The 20,793-nt window shown below is 34.4% G+C and overlaps 1 protein-coding gene across 1 annotated transcript in view; it reads right to left on the minus strand.

Annotated features, from left to right (window-relative positions):
- LOC145263160 (corticotropin-releasing factor receptor 2-like) overlaps window positions 1–7,745 on the minus strand; it is an 878,460-nt gene extending 870,715 nt beyond the window's left edge. Inside the window, exon 1 of the mRNA XM_080120166.1 lies at window positions 6,240–7,745. Coding sequence (XP_079976292.1) covers window positions 6,240–6,312 — 73 coding nt within the window. The 5' untranslated portion in view covers window positions 6,313–7,745. The remainder of the gene's footprint in view (window positions 1–6,239) is intronic.
- Window positions 7,746–20,793: the final 13,048 nt, after the last annotated feature.

Below are 20,793 nucleotides of genomic sequence, written 5' to 3' on the forward strand. Positions count from 1 at the left end.
CAGTGCCTTCACGTTGGCCACACACAGAAACTGTGTGCCTTGCGGCTCCAGATTAAACCTTTAGATCTCGGAGTAGTAGAGGTGGTGCTTTATGGCCCACCAATGTATGGACACGCCTCGGCATACTACCAACCCCTAGCCCACTGTCTTGTGGGTGCCCTTGGTTGGGCAAAGACTAGGGGACCAACCCCAAAATCAAAAACTACTACTCTATCACAGACAAAAGGATAAGAGATGGGAACTCTGACTTCAAATCGCACTACTGCCTTACAGTTTTCCTTAAACGGCTATGGAACTTCACTCAGATAAAAGGCGTAGTAGCGGACACATAAGGGTGACTGTTTGCCTCAATGAGATTACTTTCGGCCAGAATCTGCGACCTTCTCTGCTGACAGTCGTCACGGGTTCGCTCCACTGGAAATGAGCATTGAAGGTTCAGATGGTGTTTATTTGATGCGCAACAGATACTACATCTAAACTGCGCAAGCAAGTTAGGAGCCAAGGTGGAAAGTCCTGTATTGAAGGATAAAGTACTGAGGCCCCGAATTGTCATCGACAAGGCTGACGAACTGCATGATGTTGTTTCAGCTACCCGGGTAGCTGAAACAATAATGTAACTAAACACAAAAATACGGTAATAAAAAATAAAACGTATATATATATATATATATATATATATATATATATATATATATATATATAATTTAGGGATTTATTTATATGAGTCTCTGATTAGTTGGTTGGCATACCATTCAATAAAACATGTGTGAGACGTACAATATATCAAATAAAATAATATGAATGTGCTAGAAATATACTTGCTTGTATACTTGTTTACAAATGTGATATATATATATATATATATATATATATATATATATATATATATAATTTGTTAACAATTCAGATACCGCAAGTATATATCTAGCACATTCATATTAATATTAATGATATTCATGTATTAATAAAACGTGTCATGTTATATATATATATATATATATATATATATATATATATATATATATATATACACACACACATATATATATGCATATATACATACATATAACATAACACGTTTTATTGATATATGAATATTATTTGTTATATTTATCTAACTATACTATATTCGAAATGTTTAACATAGTCACTTCGTACTAGGGAAAGTGAACCTCTTTTTATATTGAGACATTATAATTTTTTTTCCTATACACTCGCACCCATACACAACACGTGTGGGTATTCACTGATACGAAGACAAACATGAGTTAGAGTTCGAAAGTCTAGTAAACCAACTGGAAATGAGAAAATTCAGATTTCTATTCCGCCATTACAACGCTGACGCTATTCTATAAAACTTGTTCAGCCACGGCGTAGAATATCTTACACTCTGCGTGTCTCTTCATTTTCTTCTTGCTATTTAGGATAGGTGAGTCGGAGTGCAAACTGCTGGAAACTTTAGACACTTGTGCATGCTGGCGCCACTGTCACCTATTATTATCTATCTCTCTCTCTACATATATACATATGTATATACATGCATGTACATATGTGTGTGTTTAACTTTAGAGTAATATATATATATATATATATATATATATATATATATATATATATATGTGTGTGTGTGTGTGTAACTTAGGAAGGATAAACCCAGATAAGTCAAAATACTTGTAAAACAATATGATTAGCCTTCTGAGATACTAATTTTCAAGTTGACCTGGGAAAGATAGGAATATGCATTACTGTTTTTTTCAGAAGGTTATAACATACACACATGCATACACACACTCTTATTGGAATCACTGCTAATCTAGCCGTATTGAAAAGTTATGATACAACGAAACAGTCTATCTGTGAATGCCTACTATATATATATATGTATGTAATATATATATATATGTAATATCTATCTATCTATCTCTCTATTCATATATATATATATATTAATGTACAGAATGTCAGAAAAACATTGGTCCCGTCGGTTTCAAGCCCAACATAAGGGGGACCAGTTAATGGTAGATCGTAAATAATGTTAGGCTCTCGCCAGCCATGTTGTCCCTGTTTCTTGAGGAACCAACTTCAAAATCAAACACCACTATTTTGTAGGCTTTATCACAGACAAAAGGATAAAAGATGGGAACTCTGACTTGAAATCAAATGACAGAAACAACATGGCTGACGAGAGCCTAACATTATTTACGATCTACCATTAACTGGTCCCCCCTTATGTTGGGCTTGAAACCGACGGTACCAATGTTTTCTGACCTTCTGTACATTTAAATAAATAAATAAATATTAAGCTCTTATATCGAAAAAGTTTTTTCTTTGTAATCAAGCACTTTGTTGGAATTTATTCCCAAAAAAACATTACACAATATGTGTATATATATATATATATATATGGAGATCAATCTTTCTTGGATGGGAAAAACATTGCAGGGCACAGATGTTTTGTTTCCTCTGTGGTCTGTAAATCGAATGGAGGTCTGAAACGTCATATGAGCGTCCACAGTAGAGCAGCACCAGTTGGCATCCCTCAATCTCAGTTTAATTGTGACCTTTGCAACAGACTGTGTAAGAGCAGGGCTGATCTGAAGAGCCACCTTCGTTCGCACAGAAAATAGGAATTGATGCATCTATATCACATCTCCACATGTATATATGTGTGTGCATAAGTGTATATATGTGTATATAATTAAAAAAATAAATAAAAAAGATATCTAAAAATACATGAAAATGATTGAGTAATCAACAATAAAGCAAGGGAAAGATGGCCTTCTTCTGTCAAGAAGTGACAATCACCATCACCATATATATATATATATATATATATATATATATATATATATATATATATATATATATATATATATATATATATACAGATATGGCAAATTTCTCAACTTTTCTTGAATTTTCTTGCGAAGTTTAAGCAAAAGTTTAAAATTCGTTTGCTAAACTATAAACAAAGTAATCATCATTGACAGAACGTCTCTGCCGTTTTTTCGAATTACTGAAATTGTAATGCATGTTTTCTATTGAGATTTTTTAAATTGTTAATTCATCCTGCACATAAGATTTTGTTTAATTTCATGTAATTGCATATGTCTATATTCATTAGCTTTTTGGGACTGACAATGAACGAACGCATTGATCAGGTTTATGGTGATGATTATTGATATCGAATAGGAAATTACTGCAAAAAAAAAATCAACAACAAATATGAGATTCGGGTTAGGAACGATAGTATTAAATACTGGGATTTACGAACGTTTTATTTGCACATGGACACGATTTATCAAATGTAAATTTTTTAACATACTTAAACTTCGTTGGTGTTATACACGATATAATCTCGTTGACACAGCAGTTCTTGTAAGAACACCGAAGTTAAGCGACGTTGAGCTTGGCTAGTACCAGATGAGTAATAACTATTAGCAAAACCGTAAAGTCAAAGCCCTATCTCCGGAGTTCGGAATTTGCCAACCGTTTTACTATATTTAATTCTAAGAAGTTCAAAGTAGGAATTAAAAATCTGTGTTATCTACATAGATCTATAATTCTTCGATTGTCTACGTTGAATAATGAAACATAAAGAAATATAATTGCAAAATAAAAATCGAACAAAAATATATTAGTAAATATTTAGCAACTATTCTAACGCAAAAATAAGTTTTGTTTTCCAATTTAAGCAATGCACCAAATACGAACTATGATTGAACGTGAAAAAAACAAAACAAAAAACGATCGATTCTTGCGTAAAAACGATTGCTTGAATCGTGTTCTTCACTTCAATTTATATATATTTTTAACTTGAACTTTCTTATTGGCAAGATTAATATTATTATATGTCAGATAATAATATTAAATATGAAACTGAAGAGATAACCCTCTAAAATGTACGAACATTTGTTTTTAATGTTATTTTATCTACATTTTTTATTTTTCAAAAAGATTCAAGAACTTCAATAAGAACATTGAAGGGTGTTAATTCTAAATATGATGTTAGTTTGACTTTTATTTAACTGTGATCCTTAGACACGAAAACACACAAATTTGCTTCATATATACATAAAAATCTGTACATATATATGTGTACATATTTATATATATATGTATATATATTTATATTCATCCATATATATATATGGATATATATGTATATATATATATATATATATATATATATATATATATATATATATATATATATATATATATATTCGTCCAGAGGAAGGCTTACAATAAATACGAAACGTTGATGAAATCATAACTTGGTTTGTTCCTTCTTTATCTCTCTATCTTGTCAGAATACTATTTCAGTCAATTCTCATCATATATATATATATATATATATATATATATATATATATATATATATATATATATATGTATATATATATATATATTTGTGTGTGTTTATTTTTGATTATGAATTGTTTTATAAAAGTGTGTTTATTACATGTGTGAACTTTTTTAACTCTGAACACGTGATGAAGGTATTAAAACAAGTTGAATTATTTGAATTATTCGAACCACTAGGATGTTATTATCACAACTTGTCCGTCGAGGTTCCTTCCCACCTTCTTTAGTAGCTTGCGAACTCGAGAATATGTGCTGAATTTCGAACGGAATCTCCTATTTAGTTTGCTTTTATTTCCTTAGCCATCACCGGCGAGAGGTTTTTAGTAATTTAAGACAATAATGGTAGATACCAATACCATTAAAATGTATATATATATATATATATATATATATATATATATATATATATATATATATATATATATATATTCTTTCACGTATACACATAAAATTTTAAATAGAAATATATTATTTTGTGTATAGATTTACAGTACTAGCTTAAATCGTAACACACACACACATATATGTATGCATATATATATAATATATACATATATATATACATATACACACACTCATATATATACATATATATATATATACATATATACACACACAAATATATATATATACACGCACGCGTTGCAAATAAAACCTAACTTTTAAAAATTAACAAAATTTTAGTGTCTATACGTTGTAAAGCAGTGAAATGTAATGCTATAATATATATATATATATATATATATATATATATATATTACTTTCATTACAATAAGGACGACCAAAGGATCGGTGAAAGATACGTTCTTGAAAACGTTTTTAATTTTGTTCATAATATTTTGTATCCCTGCACGTAACCAATAGAAGACGAATAAAAAAAATTTATAAACTGATATACTTTTCCTATTCCTTTTTAAAATACATTTTCATATATATATATATATATATATATATATATATATATATATATATATATATATATATATATATATATATATATATATATATATAGCCAGTAGAGTTTAGTTTCCTAGAAGTACATCCAATGAAACAACATGTGTCTACCAAAAGAGTGCTCAATGAGTGAACAGAGCAGGTATATATAAGTTTCGACGGTAATTCTTGGCCTGAAGACGTAATCCCCCAACGCGGGTGATTACAGAAACATATATGCACATATGTAGCCATTAATGTTTCTATAAATAAATTTATGTATATATATATATATATATATATATATATATATATAGTATGTTAGAATGTATAATGATTCATTGTGAAATTCAGAGCTAAAACAATTAGTTCACGGCGATGAAATTTCACACTAGAATTGTCCGCAAGAACGTTAAGATGTGTTAAGTAATTATCAATTATTAGTGATATTTACTAAGAATACAATTACGAACTTCTTAAACCATGTAATCAGGAATGGTTATTGGAACGAGCGCAATCTACTCCCAAAATAACAATCCAAATCATCCAATTTATCAGCCCTCATCTAAAGAATATGAAAACATTAAAACTAAATCTATTAAAATAGATCCGCATGGATCCGCATCATTTTTTGACCGGTTTGATTTTATTAGTTTCAATTTCTTCGATTCTCTTAAAAATATGTTACTCACAGGCGGGACCACATTAAGGATGCCGATATCTATCAGTGAATGTAGTGCTATCGAAGCAATTGCATTCAAGTTCTGTACGCTGACGTCGTAATACGGAGTCGTTTTCCACCTCCTGACAACCACCGCCCAACTCAAATACTAAATAGTATATGACTTTGCGGCTTTCTTTTATCAATTAGTTGTTTATTCAAAATCAAAAGGCAAAAGATGTATCAACGTAATAAATTATAAAATGTTGGTACTTACTTAGTGACTTTGGCAGGGCAAATAATTTGCTTGTTATACATTCAAATTCCGAGGTATTACGATGTATTTCCATGTCTGTAAATTGTGCCCCCCACAAAAACTAACAACGAACAGTCCTCGAAGTTGTTTTATATTTTTTGTTAATGTTCTGATAGTTAATAATCAGTTGATTGAAAATCAAATCAAATCGGATATGAATTACAGAAAAAGGGAAAACAAAATATAATCTTTATAAAGAAGTGTTATTAGAAGTTTGTTGCAATGGATTACATTTAATATCTAATATGCATTGCGTAATGCGGTCTGCGACCAGTATAGTTTTAAAGTGCATGGACAACAAATTGAACTTCTTTTTAATTATAACAAAAAACAAATTCTTTAAGTTTATTTAAAATGTTTCACTGGATCCGATTCAAAACAAGATCCGGAAATAAGATATTTAAAGGTAAATAAATGGCAAACTATTTTTTATAATAGTTAAAGAAAGACAATTTTTGTGTTTCCTCATTACAGTTCCAACGGATCCCATTTAATAACAAGATTATATTTTGAACCAGAAATTCATATTTATCTTCCAGAATTTTTTTTATCCTGTTTTGTTATTTTAAATGTGCTTTAATAATAATAGCGTCTGTTTCATTATTGGCGGTTGTCAACTCAAATGTGCCCGCTAAGACAAACTTTGCGATGTTTACATTTCCGGTGTTTTGTCCGTTTAAATTAGCGTTAGTATCCCCACGGGTACCACGGCAACTATAAGCCCCTCTATGCGAATTTAACCACTAATACTCTTGGGAAAGACGTGAACCCGCAGTTTTCCACTCCAGATGGTAAAATAAACAATTTTGTAAAATTAATCATATATAATCGGTAATTCCAAGAAAATACTCTGAATTTGCATTACAACCCGAAAAATGTGCCATTAAAAAATTAATTGAACAAATTAAAATACAAAATAAGTTAATTTTGTTTAGTTAATTTTTGTTTGGTAAATTGTTATTTTTTTTTGTATGTAATAAAGTTAAAATAATTTAACGAAAGTATTTGTGATCTAAACGGCCAGTACGTGTGTTCGGAAATGAAGAAAAAGAAGCCGGTTGTTGACGAATATGAGAGAGAGAGAGAGAGAGAGAGAGAGAGAGAGAGAGAGAGAGAGAGAGAGAGAGAGGGCGGGAGGGAGTTAGAGATATTTGATAATCGTCCTGTCGACTCCCCGAGTTCCCAGCGCTGTTTTTAAAGCCGGTGCAGAAATGCAGTAGCAGTCGCTATTATTGGCGGCTGTTTTACCGAAAACACGTAGTGACAGTAGTGCTTCACCCCCAACATAGGAGTCGTGTCATTTTTTATGGTTCACTGTAGGAAAGATTTAAATTGTCCAGACTAAACAAGGGCAATACACAACAAACTAAAATATGTATTCATTCAACCGGAAAAGAAGTCCAAGTGTCACACACACACACACACACACACACACACACACACACACACGCACACACACACACACACGCACACACACACACTCTTTCTCTCTCTCTCTCTCTCACACACACACACACACAACTGAATAGAAAAAATATGCTTCACCAATGTTTTCGTCCGCTATATATCTAAATCTATCATTGCAATATTCATATAAAAATTCATAGATTATGTTTCCGTTCAGTCTTGAAAGACAAAGGATACCCTCTGTAAGAACAGCTGCGTAGGTAATATTGATGCAAGGGTTGCGCAATCCCTAACCACACCTTTCCTGAATCGGTACTGTTTGAGTCCACTGGCATGGAGAAGTCCAGGACGTCTGAAATCAATGCCGAGATAAGCGGTGTGTCAACGTGATTATGCCGTATTAAAAAAAACAATAGAATTTCATCAATAATTTTAGTTTTCAAATTTAAAATATCATTCCTAAGACTTAAAGAAAAAAAACAAACACTCAACATGGATATTTTTCATAGCGTGATATGTTTGTGAATTCACTGCAGGCAATGGTGTTGTTGTCTGATATGACATTTTTCTTGCTTCCTTTCATCACTTAAAACGGTTTCATCCGGAGGAAGGTATTTTAATTGTGAACTTTTGCGTTACCATTTGAGAGCTCTCTCCCCATCCTCTGTCTTCCTCTCTCTGTCTCTTTCACATACATGCGCACGCGAACACACACGCACGAACACACACACACACACACACACACACACATATATATATATATATATATATATATATATATATATATATATATATCTTCTGTATAGTGGATTTGAATAGTTCGGTAGGTCTGTATAGAGGTTTGTCACGACACGGAGATATTTCCCTCTCGAAGTAAAGCAAGGCCAAATATTCAAAATAACATTTGAGATACTTTCGACATTGATTTATACAACGAAATGTTGTTGATCTTCCTGAAGTTAAAGCACTAATTTGGATACTCCACCAAACCAAATGTATTCTTTTGCTGAAATCCAACAATACCAAACGAAACCAACAAGAAAGATAATGTTAAATGATCACTTAATACAAGAGGAACATTGAAACTCTTCACTAATTTAGTAGCTTAATGGTTGAGCATTTACCTTTTAGTACACACCTGGATATTATATATATAAAACACCATTGGCACTTGCCTATGGTTGAAAGTTGAAAATGTGATAGATATTTCTGCAGCGTCGTATATATTAATTAAAGTATTAAATGCTATTTTGTTGATATTGGGTTGCATTTAAAAAAAATATGTATCGCTTTAAGTAATTTTAGTTTATGTATGCAGTTATATTTACACACACACTCTCTCTCTCACACACACACATATATATATATATATATATATATATATATATATATATATATATATATATATATATATATATGATACAACCAAATATCAACAAAATTGCATTAAATACTTGACTTAATATACAGAATGCGGCAGGAATGCCTCTCACATTTTCAACTTTCAACTATATGTTCTAATGAACTTATGCAAGTACTAATTATTTTTTGATTTAGCTAATAACTTGCCACTTTTTGAAGTAATGTTATTTGGATTGGTGCACATCGTGCTTTTACCGTAGAAATGTTTTAGAAGAATGGTGAATCTGTAACTGCAACAGAGAAAGATTTCCGAGTTCGTTACAAGTTAGGACGGCATAATTCTGTTCCAGATAGAAAATCAATACAGCTTTGTTTTACAAATGCAAAGTTATTGGTTTTGCACTTAAAAAAAGACACCTGAAAGGCGTCGAAGTGGTCGGACGTGAGACCTTCTCTTACTCAGTCTCCTACACGTTAAGCTTGCAGACATACTGTCGCCTTGGGATTGTCGGATCGAACAGTCAAAAGAATTCCTCACACTGATATATAGTTCCATCCATACAAATTAATGGTTGCTTAGAAACTGCACGAGTGCGACTGGGAAGATCGCATGTAAAAATGTATTTCTGCCGAATCCGGAATTGTATTTCGCAATAAAAAAAATATAATAAATGAAGAACATGACAAAACAAAATGGATGCATTAATGCAGCAATAAATATATAATAGACTCAAACTTTTTTCTAAACTTTTACTCCAGCCAGACCATTGGAAAAAACTATTTGTATGTATAAAATCATTAATGCAGCAATAAATATATAATAGACTCAAACTTTTTTCTAAACTTTTACTCCAGCCAGACCATTGGAAAAAACTATTTGTATGTATAAAATCATTAATGCAGCAATAAATATATAATAGACTCAAACTTTTTTCTAAACTTTTACTCCAGCCAGACCATTGGAAAAAACTATTTGTATGTATAAAATCATTAATGCAGCAATAAATATATAATAGACTCAAACTTTTTTCTAAACTTTTACTCCAGCCAGACCATTGGAAAAAACTATTTGTATGTATAAAATCAAACGCACAAAACTATTTTCCAAAATACTTTAGCTTGGCATGACGATTAAGAGATCGTAAACACTTGACTAATGATCGAAACCAGAACGCTTGAATCAACATTATACAATCTGCTTACAAAAACGAAGAAAATTGTTCGCCGAGTCAAGAAAATTACCAAGAAAATTAAAAAGAGGACATCTGTCGAATTTAATCAAACTTGCTGAAATAATTGCTTACTACTCTGTCTTTGTCTCTGTCTTTATTTATTTATTTATTTATAAATTCTCATGGAAGTTTCGCCAGAGAAGACAACGCAGGTGTCCTCCACTCTTTAAGTGCGGGCTTTTTTTTTATGACACTCTCTATATAAATATTTCTGGTGAAGGCAATGGGAGTGATCCGAAATCTCAAAGTTCCCCACTAATTGAAGGAAACTATGTAGACCAAACCGTCTTTAAAAGTTCAAATAGTCCCATTTCAATCCAATCTACAACTTAATAGCAGAGTTACCCCAGGTTGGTTGGGTCGGAGTGTTGAATATCATCAAATGCAACATCATGTTTAACATTAACAGCAATGTGGATATCCTTCAACTGAGGGTGAACCTCTGGCTTTCCAAATTTTGCAATCGTCCTCAGGATACGGCAACGAGTTGATTTGGGCACATCAGGAACGCCAGCTTTCTCAAAAACTTGTTTGCTAGTTTCAAGTGGGTTACGGCGAACTTCTCCCTTTATCTTGCTCATTGTTCGACGTGACAGATAAGATATTTTACGAATTTTCCCTTTGTCAGAATGTCCGTTGCAAAGTTCAGGGTTCGTACAATATTTTTTGATTGTACGATGATTACGATGTAAATCTTTGGCATTTTCTAAGGTGGAAATCTTATTATGGAGCCTTTGAACAATTTTAGACTTCTCAGCTTGACTTAAAGCACCTTTACGTCCCATCTTGCATATAAAATTGGCACGCTGAAAAAAAAACTACAAGTAACCACAATGGCTGCCGTTTGCTTGCTAGCTATTGCACAGATCAGTTTAAAATTTTATATCTGCGCATGTGTTAGTGTTGCTGTATAACGTGCGAAGTTTCACGAATTTTCATTGAAAACTATCGGAATCAGAACAAAAATATCGATTTGCATATAATTCTGGCAAGGGGTATATATATATATATATATATATATATATATATATATATATATATATATATATATATATATATATATATATAACCATAAGCCTGATGAATCCAAAGTGGATGAAACGTGGAATATTCTGTGTAGCTTAATTGCCATATATATTTTTATAACTTACAACCTTGCTCTACCTATGTATTGAGCACTGCTGAAGTAAATAGTTTACGAATAAAATAATACTTTCGTATATTAATTATGTGATTAAATGAAGTCATATACATATATATATATATATATATATATATATATATATATATATATATATATATAGTGAGAGATAGATAGATAGAGATATAAAAAGGAAACCGAGTTATGTGTTCATTAAGGTTTCGTCTTTATTTCGAGACTTCTCAAACTAAAGACGAAACCTTGATGAAAACATAGCTCGGTTTCCTTTTTATCTCTCTCTCTCTCTCTCTCTCTCTCTCTCTCTCTCTCTATTTAAATAATCGTTCGGACAGGTTAATTTCGGCCACCGATTCCGTAGTCAAGGGGTAGGACTGCCGACTGTCATCACGACGGTTCTAGGTTCGATCCTCGGCTTGGGAGAGGTGTTAGTCTAGCGGCACTGATGAGTTGTGAAACAACGAAACAGGTCTGTATGTCGATGACTAAAATATATTTTATAAAGCTCCCCTCTTTGGTAGAGCACTCTCGAAAATTATCTTTCTCGCTACTTAATTTAGCTGAAATAATGCGAAGCTCGCGATTTGTTTACAAACAAACGTTTGAGCCCTCTACGAGTAGCGGACCGATGTTTATTTAAATAATCGTTCGGACAGGTTAATTTCGGCCACCGATTCCGTAGTCAAGGGGTAGGACTGCCGACTGTCATCACGACGGTTCTAGGTTCGATCCTCGGCTTGGGAGAGGTGTTAGTCTAGCGGCACTGATGAGTTGTGAAACAACGAAACAGGTCTGTATGTCGATGACTAAAAAAAATATATATATATATATATATATATATATATATATTATGTTTCCTCTGGAAGTTTCGAAATAAAAATAAACACATAACTCGGTTTCCTTTTTATTTCTCTCCCTCTCTCTCTATATGTATATATATATATATATAGAGAGAGAGAGAGAGAAAGAGAGAGAGAGAGAAAGAGAGAGGGAGACATAGCGAGAGAGGGGCAGGCAGATAGACAAACCGAGACAAATAGGAATATAGAGAGATACAGATATAGATTGCAAGAGAAATAGACACGGTCAGAAATGCATTACCTACTAAATGCACTAAACCACTCCACTTAGATTTTATTATATGAAAGCATACATTATTTGATTAAATGCAGTATTATTTATAATAATCGGGGTGAAGATAGAATGGAAACCGCACATTCGATGTTTTTAGTCTGATATTTTCCCAACGAAATAATTAAGATATTTTTCATCAAGCAATATGTACGGCATATATTCTCGTGAAATATAATGTATATATGAAACTTACCAACATATTTGCATCTATATGTTCCAGTCTACATATGTTATTATTCTATTTGTCTGTCTTTCCTTCTCTCTCCCTTTCTATATGAAGAAGTATAAGAAGATTTATTTCTCATCGCGTCGTAGTTATTCTTGTCTGTCTGTCGGTCTCAATAATCTACTCTATTAATTTTTTGGTCTACAGGCATGAAATTTGATATAGAGAGGGATCAGACCTACTGAACAAATTCGATATTGCTTTTAGTCGAAAAAAATAGCTGCTGAGGTGTCAAAACTGAAAAATTGCAACTTACTAGGCGTAAGTTAACTGAACCAGTATCTTCTACACATGCGCAAATATTCATTTCTACGTTTAATTACGTTATCTTTTTTAAAGGTTTGACATGTATATGTGTTAGGTTGTGTAATGTGTATGAATATGTTCCAAAACAACGTACATGTTAAATAGTGGGTTTTATATTTTATCTTTATATTCATGTACGTGTAAATGCGTGTATGTATACACATTGTATCATTTAGTTGATCGTCTAATGAGTATATTTTAACATTTTAACAGTTCTAACAGGAAACGATTGATGTGGACGTATCGAAACAGTTGTAGACAAACAGTTCTTTTTAACAGATGTAAATAACACAACACATACCTGAATTATTCAAACATTTATTTTCATGATTTCAGCAGACATCTTTAAAGATGACAACGTCTTTACCTCTTGCTGCCTGAGGAAACGCCGCTCCCTGCGTTACAGAGGCCCCCTTTGAGTCGTCCGTTCTCTCTGATGTCCCGCTAACGACTGACCATAATATCTCCAAATCTACATCTCATTACGTGTCTCAGACCAACAGCTGATGTAACCTCAATCTAGTCATTTGTTTATGCAAACCAAAACCATATTTATATCTATTTTCTATTTTCACATTCCTTTGTAGCGATATTATTATTTCAGCTGTCAATCACTTTTTCCCAATCTAATTATTTATTTTTCTAATCATAATAATCGATCAAGCGATCCGCCGTCGCTCGAATCAGTCAAATAATAATAATAATAACAATAATGTTTTGACCCTTTGACCCAGCTTGCCACAATTAACACCGATACTACGCCATGATCATAACCAAAGGGTCACAAAATTATATATGTATTAAGCTTAGATGTTAACAAATAAGGCTGGTTTCGATTAATACTGATGGCAACCAAGTCATATATTTAAAAAGATTTCGAACTATAATAATCAAAGAAGTATTACATCTATGATAATAAATGTGAAGTTTAACCGCATTTTCTGACAAGACAATGCCGACCGGTCACTACTATATATTAAGCACAGCATAATAACCAATAGAACATTGGCTCTAGAACACGGAATACAAATAAATTAAAATAACGGCGTGCTAGTTAAAAATGAAGGCACGATCAAAACAACACACGCACCGTGTTGATATTACCAACGCCAAATAATATTCACAAGCAGTGCCGGGACACGTACTCTGCTAAGACTTATCTATCTATCTATCTATCTATCTATCTATCTATCTATCTCTCTCTCTCTCTCTCTCTATATATATATATATATATATATATATATATATATATATATATATATATATATTCCCTGTTTTGTAAGTCAATTAATTCCTTGTAACTTCCATAATATTTCAAGAATTTACACCGGTCTTAGTATTATAATTTTTTGTGTTCTTATAGGAATCATCATATTTTGCGTAGCAAAATTATTTCAGGTAGTTAAAACTAATATAATATTATTTTTTCGCTCAACAGCAGTGTTGATCCGACACAACTCCTTTAAAAGCAAGAACATCAACGATCCGGATACCAGATTAAGGTTTTAGCTATAGATTGATGAGTACATAACATATTTTTATGCGCATGTTATTCGGTCTTGCTCTATGTAATAATATGAAAAATGTATTATTTCATAACGTTTAGACAAACACGGAATTATTTTTTCAAGCTAGAAACTTACTGAGATTAATAAACGATTTTATTTGGTGAATGGTTTGTGTATTTATGTGCTAGGGGCAAATAACTCTAAAAAAGTTTTTTTTTTAAATCGATGTTGGAAAAATAATTCCAAATATATAACTGAAATATGTTATCAATATAATTATTGTTTAAAGTTGATTAAATAACAACCTTTAATAGAACACTTAAAACAATTCTCGAGCAAAAAAAAAAAAGAAGGCAGGCTCGAACCCCTACTGTGAAGGAGGAAAAGAACGGAAGAAAGCGTGACGTCTTTGCTCTTACGACCACCGCCAAATCGGAAGTGACGTAGGTTTAAATTACGACTAAACAATCGAAAAGAGGGGATGACTTTCGAAACTATCGGCGAAAAAAGCGACCCCTCCCTGTAGAAAAGTGTCCAATTGAGGTTGAAGAAATTAATGTTTTTAGCCAATTTTTCTGTATTTGTCGTCTGAAGGGTGGAACTTTAAAACGATACTGATCGTGTAAAAATCCATCGCCTCTGTCGAAAGTTTTAGGCAGACATGCAATCAGACATACATCTACATATTGGTAGGTCAAATTTTCGACCCAAACCGATTAAAAAGATTGTCCTATCTTTGAAGACCTTTTATGTAAAATTTCAAATGTTTAGACCAGAAATTGTCTGAGTAATTTGGTAGAGACCGCAGAGGTCAATTTTTTAAAATTTGACCCCTATTATGTCCCCTTAATATTTATTGTTTTGGGCTTAAGTAAGATTCATGTCTAAAGAAACCTAAAATTTCAAGTGTTTAGACGTAAACTTGGCGGAGGAGTTTGATAGAGTTCTCAAAGGTCAATCATTGAACTTTGACCCCTTAACAGCCAAATATTTGGCTGAAAACGGATTACAAAGATTTTCGAAAATCTCAATATCCTGTATATCAAAGTTCAAGTCTGTAGACTAAAAATTGCGTAGAGAAATGTACACAGTCAAACAGACAGACACTTTCACTTTTATATATATATACTAGCATGGATGCCCGGCCTTGCCCGGGTGCATGTTGAGCAAAAAAAAAAAAAGTAGTAGCTCGAATCCGTACCACAAAGGAGGAAAAGAACGGGAAAACCTGACGTCTTTGCTGTTACGACCACCGCCAAACCGGAAGTGACGTAGGTTTTAATTAAGGCTAGACAATTGAGAGGATGACTTTCGAAAATATCGGCGAAAAATGCGACCCCTGTAGAAAAGTGTCTAGTTGAAGGTGAAGATATTAATGTTTTTAGCCAATTTTTCGATAGCGATCTTCTAAAAATCCGTCGCCTCTGCCGAAAGTTTAAGGCAGACATGCAAATATACATACCCACATTTATATATTGGTAACACAAATTTTCTACCCAAACCGACTAAAACGCTTGCCCTATCTCTGAAGACCCTTTCTGTAAAATTTCGAATGTTTAGACCAGAAATTGTCTGAGTAATTTGGTAGAGACCGAAGCGGTCAATTTTTGAAAACTTTGACCCCTATTATGACCCCTTGATATTTATTGTTTTGGGCTCAAATTAAGTTATTAAGTTAGATCCATGTCCAAGGAACCTATATCTAAAATTTCAAGTGTTTATCTCCAAAATTGTTGGAGGAGTTTGATATAGTTCTCAAAGGTCAACTCGTTGAACTTTGAACCCTTAATAGTCAAATTTCTTGCCGACAACGGATTACAAAGATTTTCCCAAATCTCAGTACCCGGTATAGCAAATTTCGAGTATGTAGACTTAAAATTGACAGAGTTATTGTGTAGGAAAATGTACACAGATACACAGATACACAGACACAGACAGACAGACAGACAGACACGTTCCCTTTTATAGATATACTAGCAGTTCCGCACTGCTTTGCTCGGGCCGTATGTACTGTCCATAAGGTTACGTGCATATGTATATATTAAAAAGTGTGACTATGAAAAGTAATGCATTTCTGTATAATAGTCTTCCTTAACTACCATAGAGAAAAGACAGACAGACATTTTCACTTTTATAGATAGATAGATAGATAGATAGATAGATTGTATGCAATATATAGTAATGATTTAAAAAGTATAAAAAAAAAGACTCACGATCCACCACCGAGAATCGAAACAAAAACGTTCAGCCCACGATTTATTTTGCCTCTGTTGTCAATGACTAGGCTATGAAAACATGTTTTCTGCAAGGCTAAAAATTAAAACATGAACCAATAGCTACTATGTTATGCATTCGTAATGCTGGCGTTCGACCTTCACCTGGCAAATTTCATTTTTTTTAAATTTTCCCACTTTTGCACCAATTATTCCGGGCTAAAACCCAAATATAAAGTTTTGCATGGATTCAAATACCTTTTATATGAAGTTTCATGTCTGTAGACAAAAAACTCTATGAGGAGTTCGGTAGGCAAAATTTATTAAACAAAAATATATATGTATACATAAATATATATGGAAACAATTGTGTATTTACTGTAAACTTTTTACGCAAATATTATGCAAGTATAAATCATGTAGAATATCTGCATGACTATAATTACACGTAATAGTTAACTCTAGATAATCATCCCATAAGAAAACCGAAAAAAACTAACAGGGAATTAATTAAAATGAATGTTTAAAAGAATATGCAAATTAGTTAGATCTTTTGCTAGTGAACGCATTTCTACAACCCATATATAAGTAAATTGTATTTTATTTTTAAATAAATAGAGAAGAGGGGGTTTAATATGAATATCAATACACACAAAGACAAACAAATTTATAAGAGTATATATATATATATATATATATATATATATAGATAGATATAGATAGATTGGATGCAATATGTAGTAATGATTGAAAAAGTTAAAAAAAAAGACTCGTGCGCCACCACCGAGAACCGAAATCGAAACGTTAAGCTAACGATCTATTTTTGCCTATGTCGTCAAAGACTGGGCTATGAAGACATATATAATATAAGGCTAAAAACTGGCTAATTTCATTTTTTTTTTAAAATTTCACACTTTTGCACCGATTTTTCCCGGGTAAAACCCAAATATAAAGTTTTGCATGGATTCAAAAACCTTATATATGTAGTTTCCTGTCTATAGACTAAAAACTCTAAAAGGAGTTTGGTAGGCAAAATTTATTAAACAAAAATATATACATATACATAAATATATATGAAAACAGTTTTGTGTTTACTATAAACTTTTAACGCAAATATTATGCACGTATAAATTATGTAGAATATCTGCATTAATATAATTACACGTAATAGTAAACTGAAGATGATCATCCCATAAGAAAACCGAATAAACTAATAGGGAATTAATTAAATTGAATGTTTAAAAGAATATACAAAACGGCTAGATATTTTGCTAGTGAATGCTATTCCAAAACCCATATCAAAGAAAGTTGTATTTTCTTTTTAAATAAAAAGAAAAGAGGCTTGCCTTTTTTCTGTTGTTCTCGGCCTCCGGGCCGGAACTAGAGTGTAGTATCTGTTCCGACAGACACTGAAAGCAAAGACCATATGTGGGGGAAACCCCACATATCAGACCTTGGTCAATGTAGGGGAAACCCTTGATACCAATTGTCACTATCCATCTCCCCTACTCCCGGGGCAGTTAGTCCCCTTTTCCCTTTCACTCCTCACATTTAAAATCGGCCTTGTGCCTAATTTGCTCGGTGGGGTAGCAAATATATGCCCTGTTGTTCTTGGCCTTCGGGCCGGGATCAAAGTGTAGTATCTGTTCCGGTAGATACTGCAAGCAAAAACCATATGTGGGGGTAACCCCACATATAAGACCTTGGTCAATGTAGGGGAAACCCTTGATACCAATTGTCACTATCCAGCTCTACCTACTCCCCAGGGAGTTGGTCCCCTTTTCACCTTCACTCCTCACATTTAAAATCGGCCTAGTGCCTAATTTGCTCGGTGGGGTAGCAAATATATGCCCTGTTGTTCTTGGCCTTCGGGCCGGGATCAAACTGTAGTATCTGTTCCGGTAGATACTGCAAGCAAAAATCATATGTGGGGGTAACCCCACATATCAGACCTTGGTCAATGTAGGGGCAACCCTTGATACCAATTGTCACTATCCAGCTCTACCTACTCCCCGGGGAATTGGTCCCCTTTTCACCTTCACTCCTCACATTTAAAATCGGCCTAGTGCCTAATTTGCTCGGTGGGATAGCAAATATATGCCCTGTTGTTCTTGGCCTTTTGGCCAAGAACAAAGTGTAGTATCTGTTCCGGCAAATACTGCAAGCTATGACTAGCTATGACTAGCTATGACTAGCAAAGACCAGATGTGGGGGCAGCCCCACATGACTGACCTTTAACCAGCTCCCATTTCCCACCTCTCGGGAGCTGGTCCCCTTTTTCCCTTCCCCCTCCCTTCACTCCTCACATTAAAAATTGGCCTTGTGCCTAATTTGCTCGGTGGGGGAGCAAATAAATACCATCTGTTCCAGTAGATACTGCAAGCAAAGACCATATGTGGGGGTAACCTTACATATAAGACCTTGGTCAATGTAGGGGCTACCCTTCATACCAATTGTCACTATCCAACTCCCCTACTCCCCGGGGAGTTGGTCCCCATTTCCTCTTCACTCTCCACATTAAAAAACGGCATTGTGCCTAATTTGCTCAGTGGGGAAGAAAATAAATACCCTGTTGTTCTTGGCCTTTTGAACCAAGATCAAACTGTAGTATCTGTTCTCGCAGTATACTAGGCTTTCTCTTTTTCAAAGACCAGCGACCGCCCACTTCACCAACTTTTGGTCAAGTTCAAGGGTTTTTTCTTGTTTGGCCTCAAAGGACCGACCCTATTCTTTGGCTGAGTGGTCCTTAGGGCATTGTTTTTTTTGCCACTAACTGTTTTTCTATTTCTTGCAGATAGTCCAGTGTCTGGATCCGACTTAAGCAGCCAGCTGAGCTAGGGGAAACTGACGTGCCTTTTTAGGCGTAGGTCCCCCTAGTTTCCAAATCGGCGGGTCGGAGAAGGGCACTGGGCCAACACCTATGAGGGGCATGCCTCTGCCTCTTCACCAAAGGGGTCGCCCCTAGTGTAGCGACCGTGTCGGGGGCACCACACCCGGTGGTGCTCCAGTGCCGTTGAGGGGGAGTGCCACATCCGGTGGCACTCCAGTACCATTGTAGGGGGTATCACATTCGGTGATATCCCAGTGCCGTTGTTGGGGTAGCACCACACCCGGTGGTGCTCCAGTATGCGTGGAGGGGGGTAGCAGAGATCGTTTCGGCGGGTACCACATCCGGTGAACCCCAGTACTGGGGGCCCTCGCCCACAGCCTTTGTATACGAGATGGGAGATTCCACACCCGGGGGAGCCCCATCATCAAGCTATGAGTATTCACCCTCACCACCTGTGTGTGTCGTGGAGGGATCCAAACCGTGTACCCCTTTACTGAGGGTTGATGACTCACCAGCTCCTACAGGCCAAGTCGGAAAGGGTTGGTTCAGGAGCAAAGTTCAAAGGGAAGATTGCCACACCCGGTGACATCCCGCAGCCGTCAACATCACGGGCGTAATCAAGGAAAAGATGATGGCCATGCTCGTGGAAAATACATAGTACGACGTAGCTATGCAGTGTAGGATCTACTCCTCCCGACAGCAGAAGACGCAGCAAAGATAGCAAAAGAAGCCATTGTGTGGAAAGGGCTGAGATGTAAACCTGAATACTTGGAGCAGAGAAGGACAACGGTGTCAGTTATGGGAGTCCCATGCTGTATCAGTGAGGAACACCTTGGTGCCATATTCTCACAATACGGAGATGTTGAGGCCGTAAACCCGGTTCGAGGATTGAGAAATATCGCCACCGGGGATTACAAGGTAATGATTAAATTAAACCGGGCTGAGTTTAACGCAATACCATCCCAACTTAAATGCGAAAATGGGTGATGTCAATCATCATGGAAGGGAGAAGGCCACATTTCTGGCACTGTATGTTGCCGGGGCACATAGCAAGAGTCTGCCCTAAAAGGAATCCCGTACCTCCACCAGCAACTGTTCCTCCAAAGACAGTGACAGAGGAAAAAAGGAAAAAGACTCC

Source organism: Euprymna scolopes, chromosome 38, assembly GCF_053919585.1.
Source record: "Euprymna scolopes isolate OS-2025 chromosome 38, ASM5391958v1, whole genome shotgun sequence".
NCBI classification, from domain to species: Eukaryota; Metazoa; Mollusca; class Cephalopoda; order Sepiida; family Sepiolidae; genus Euprymna; species Euprymna scolopes.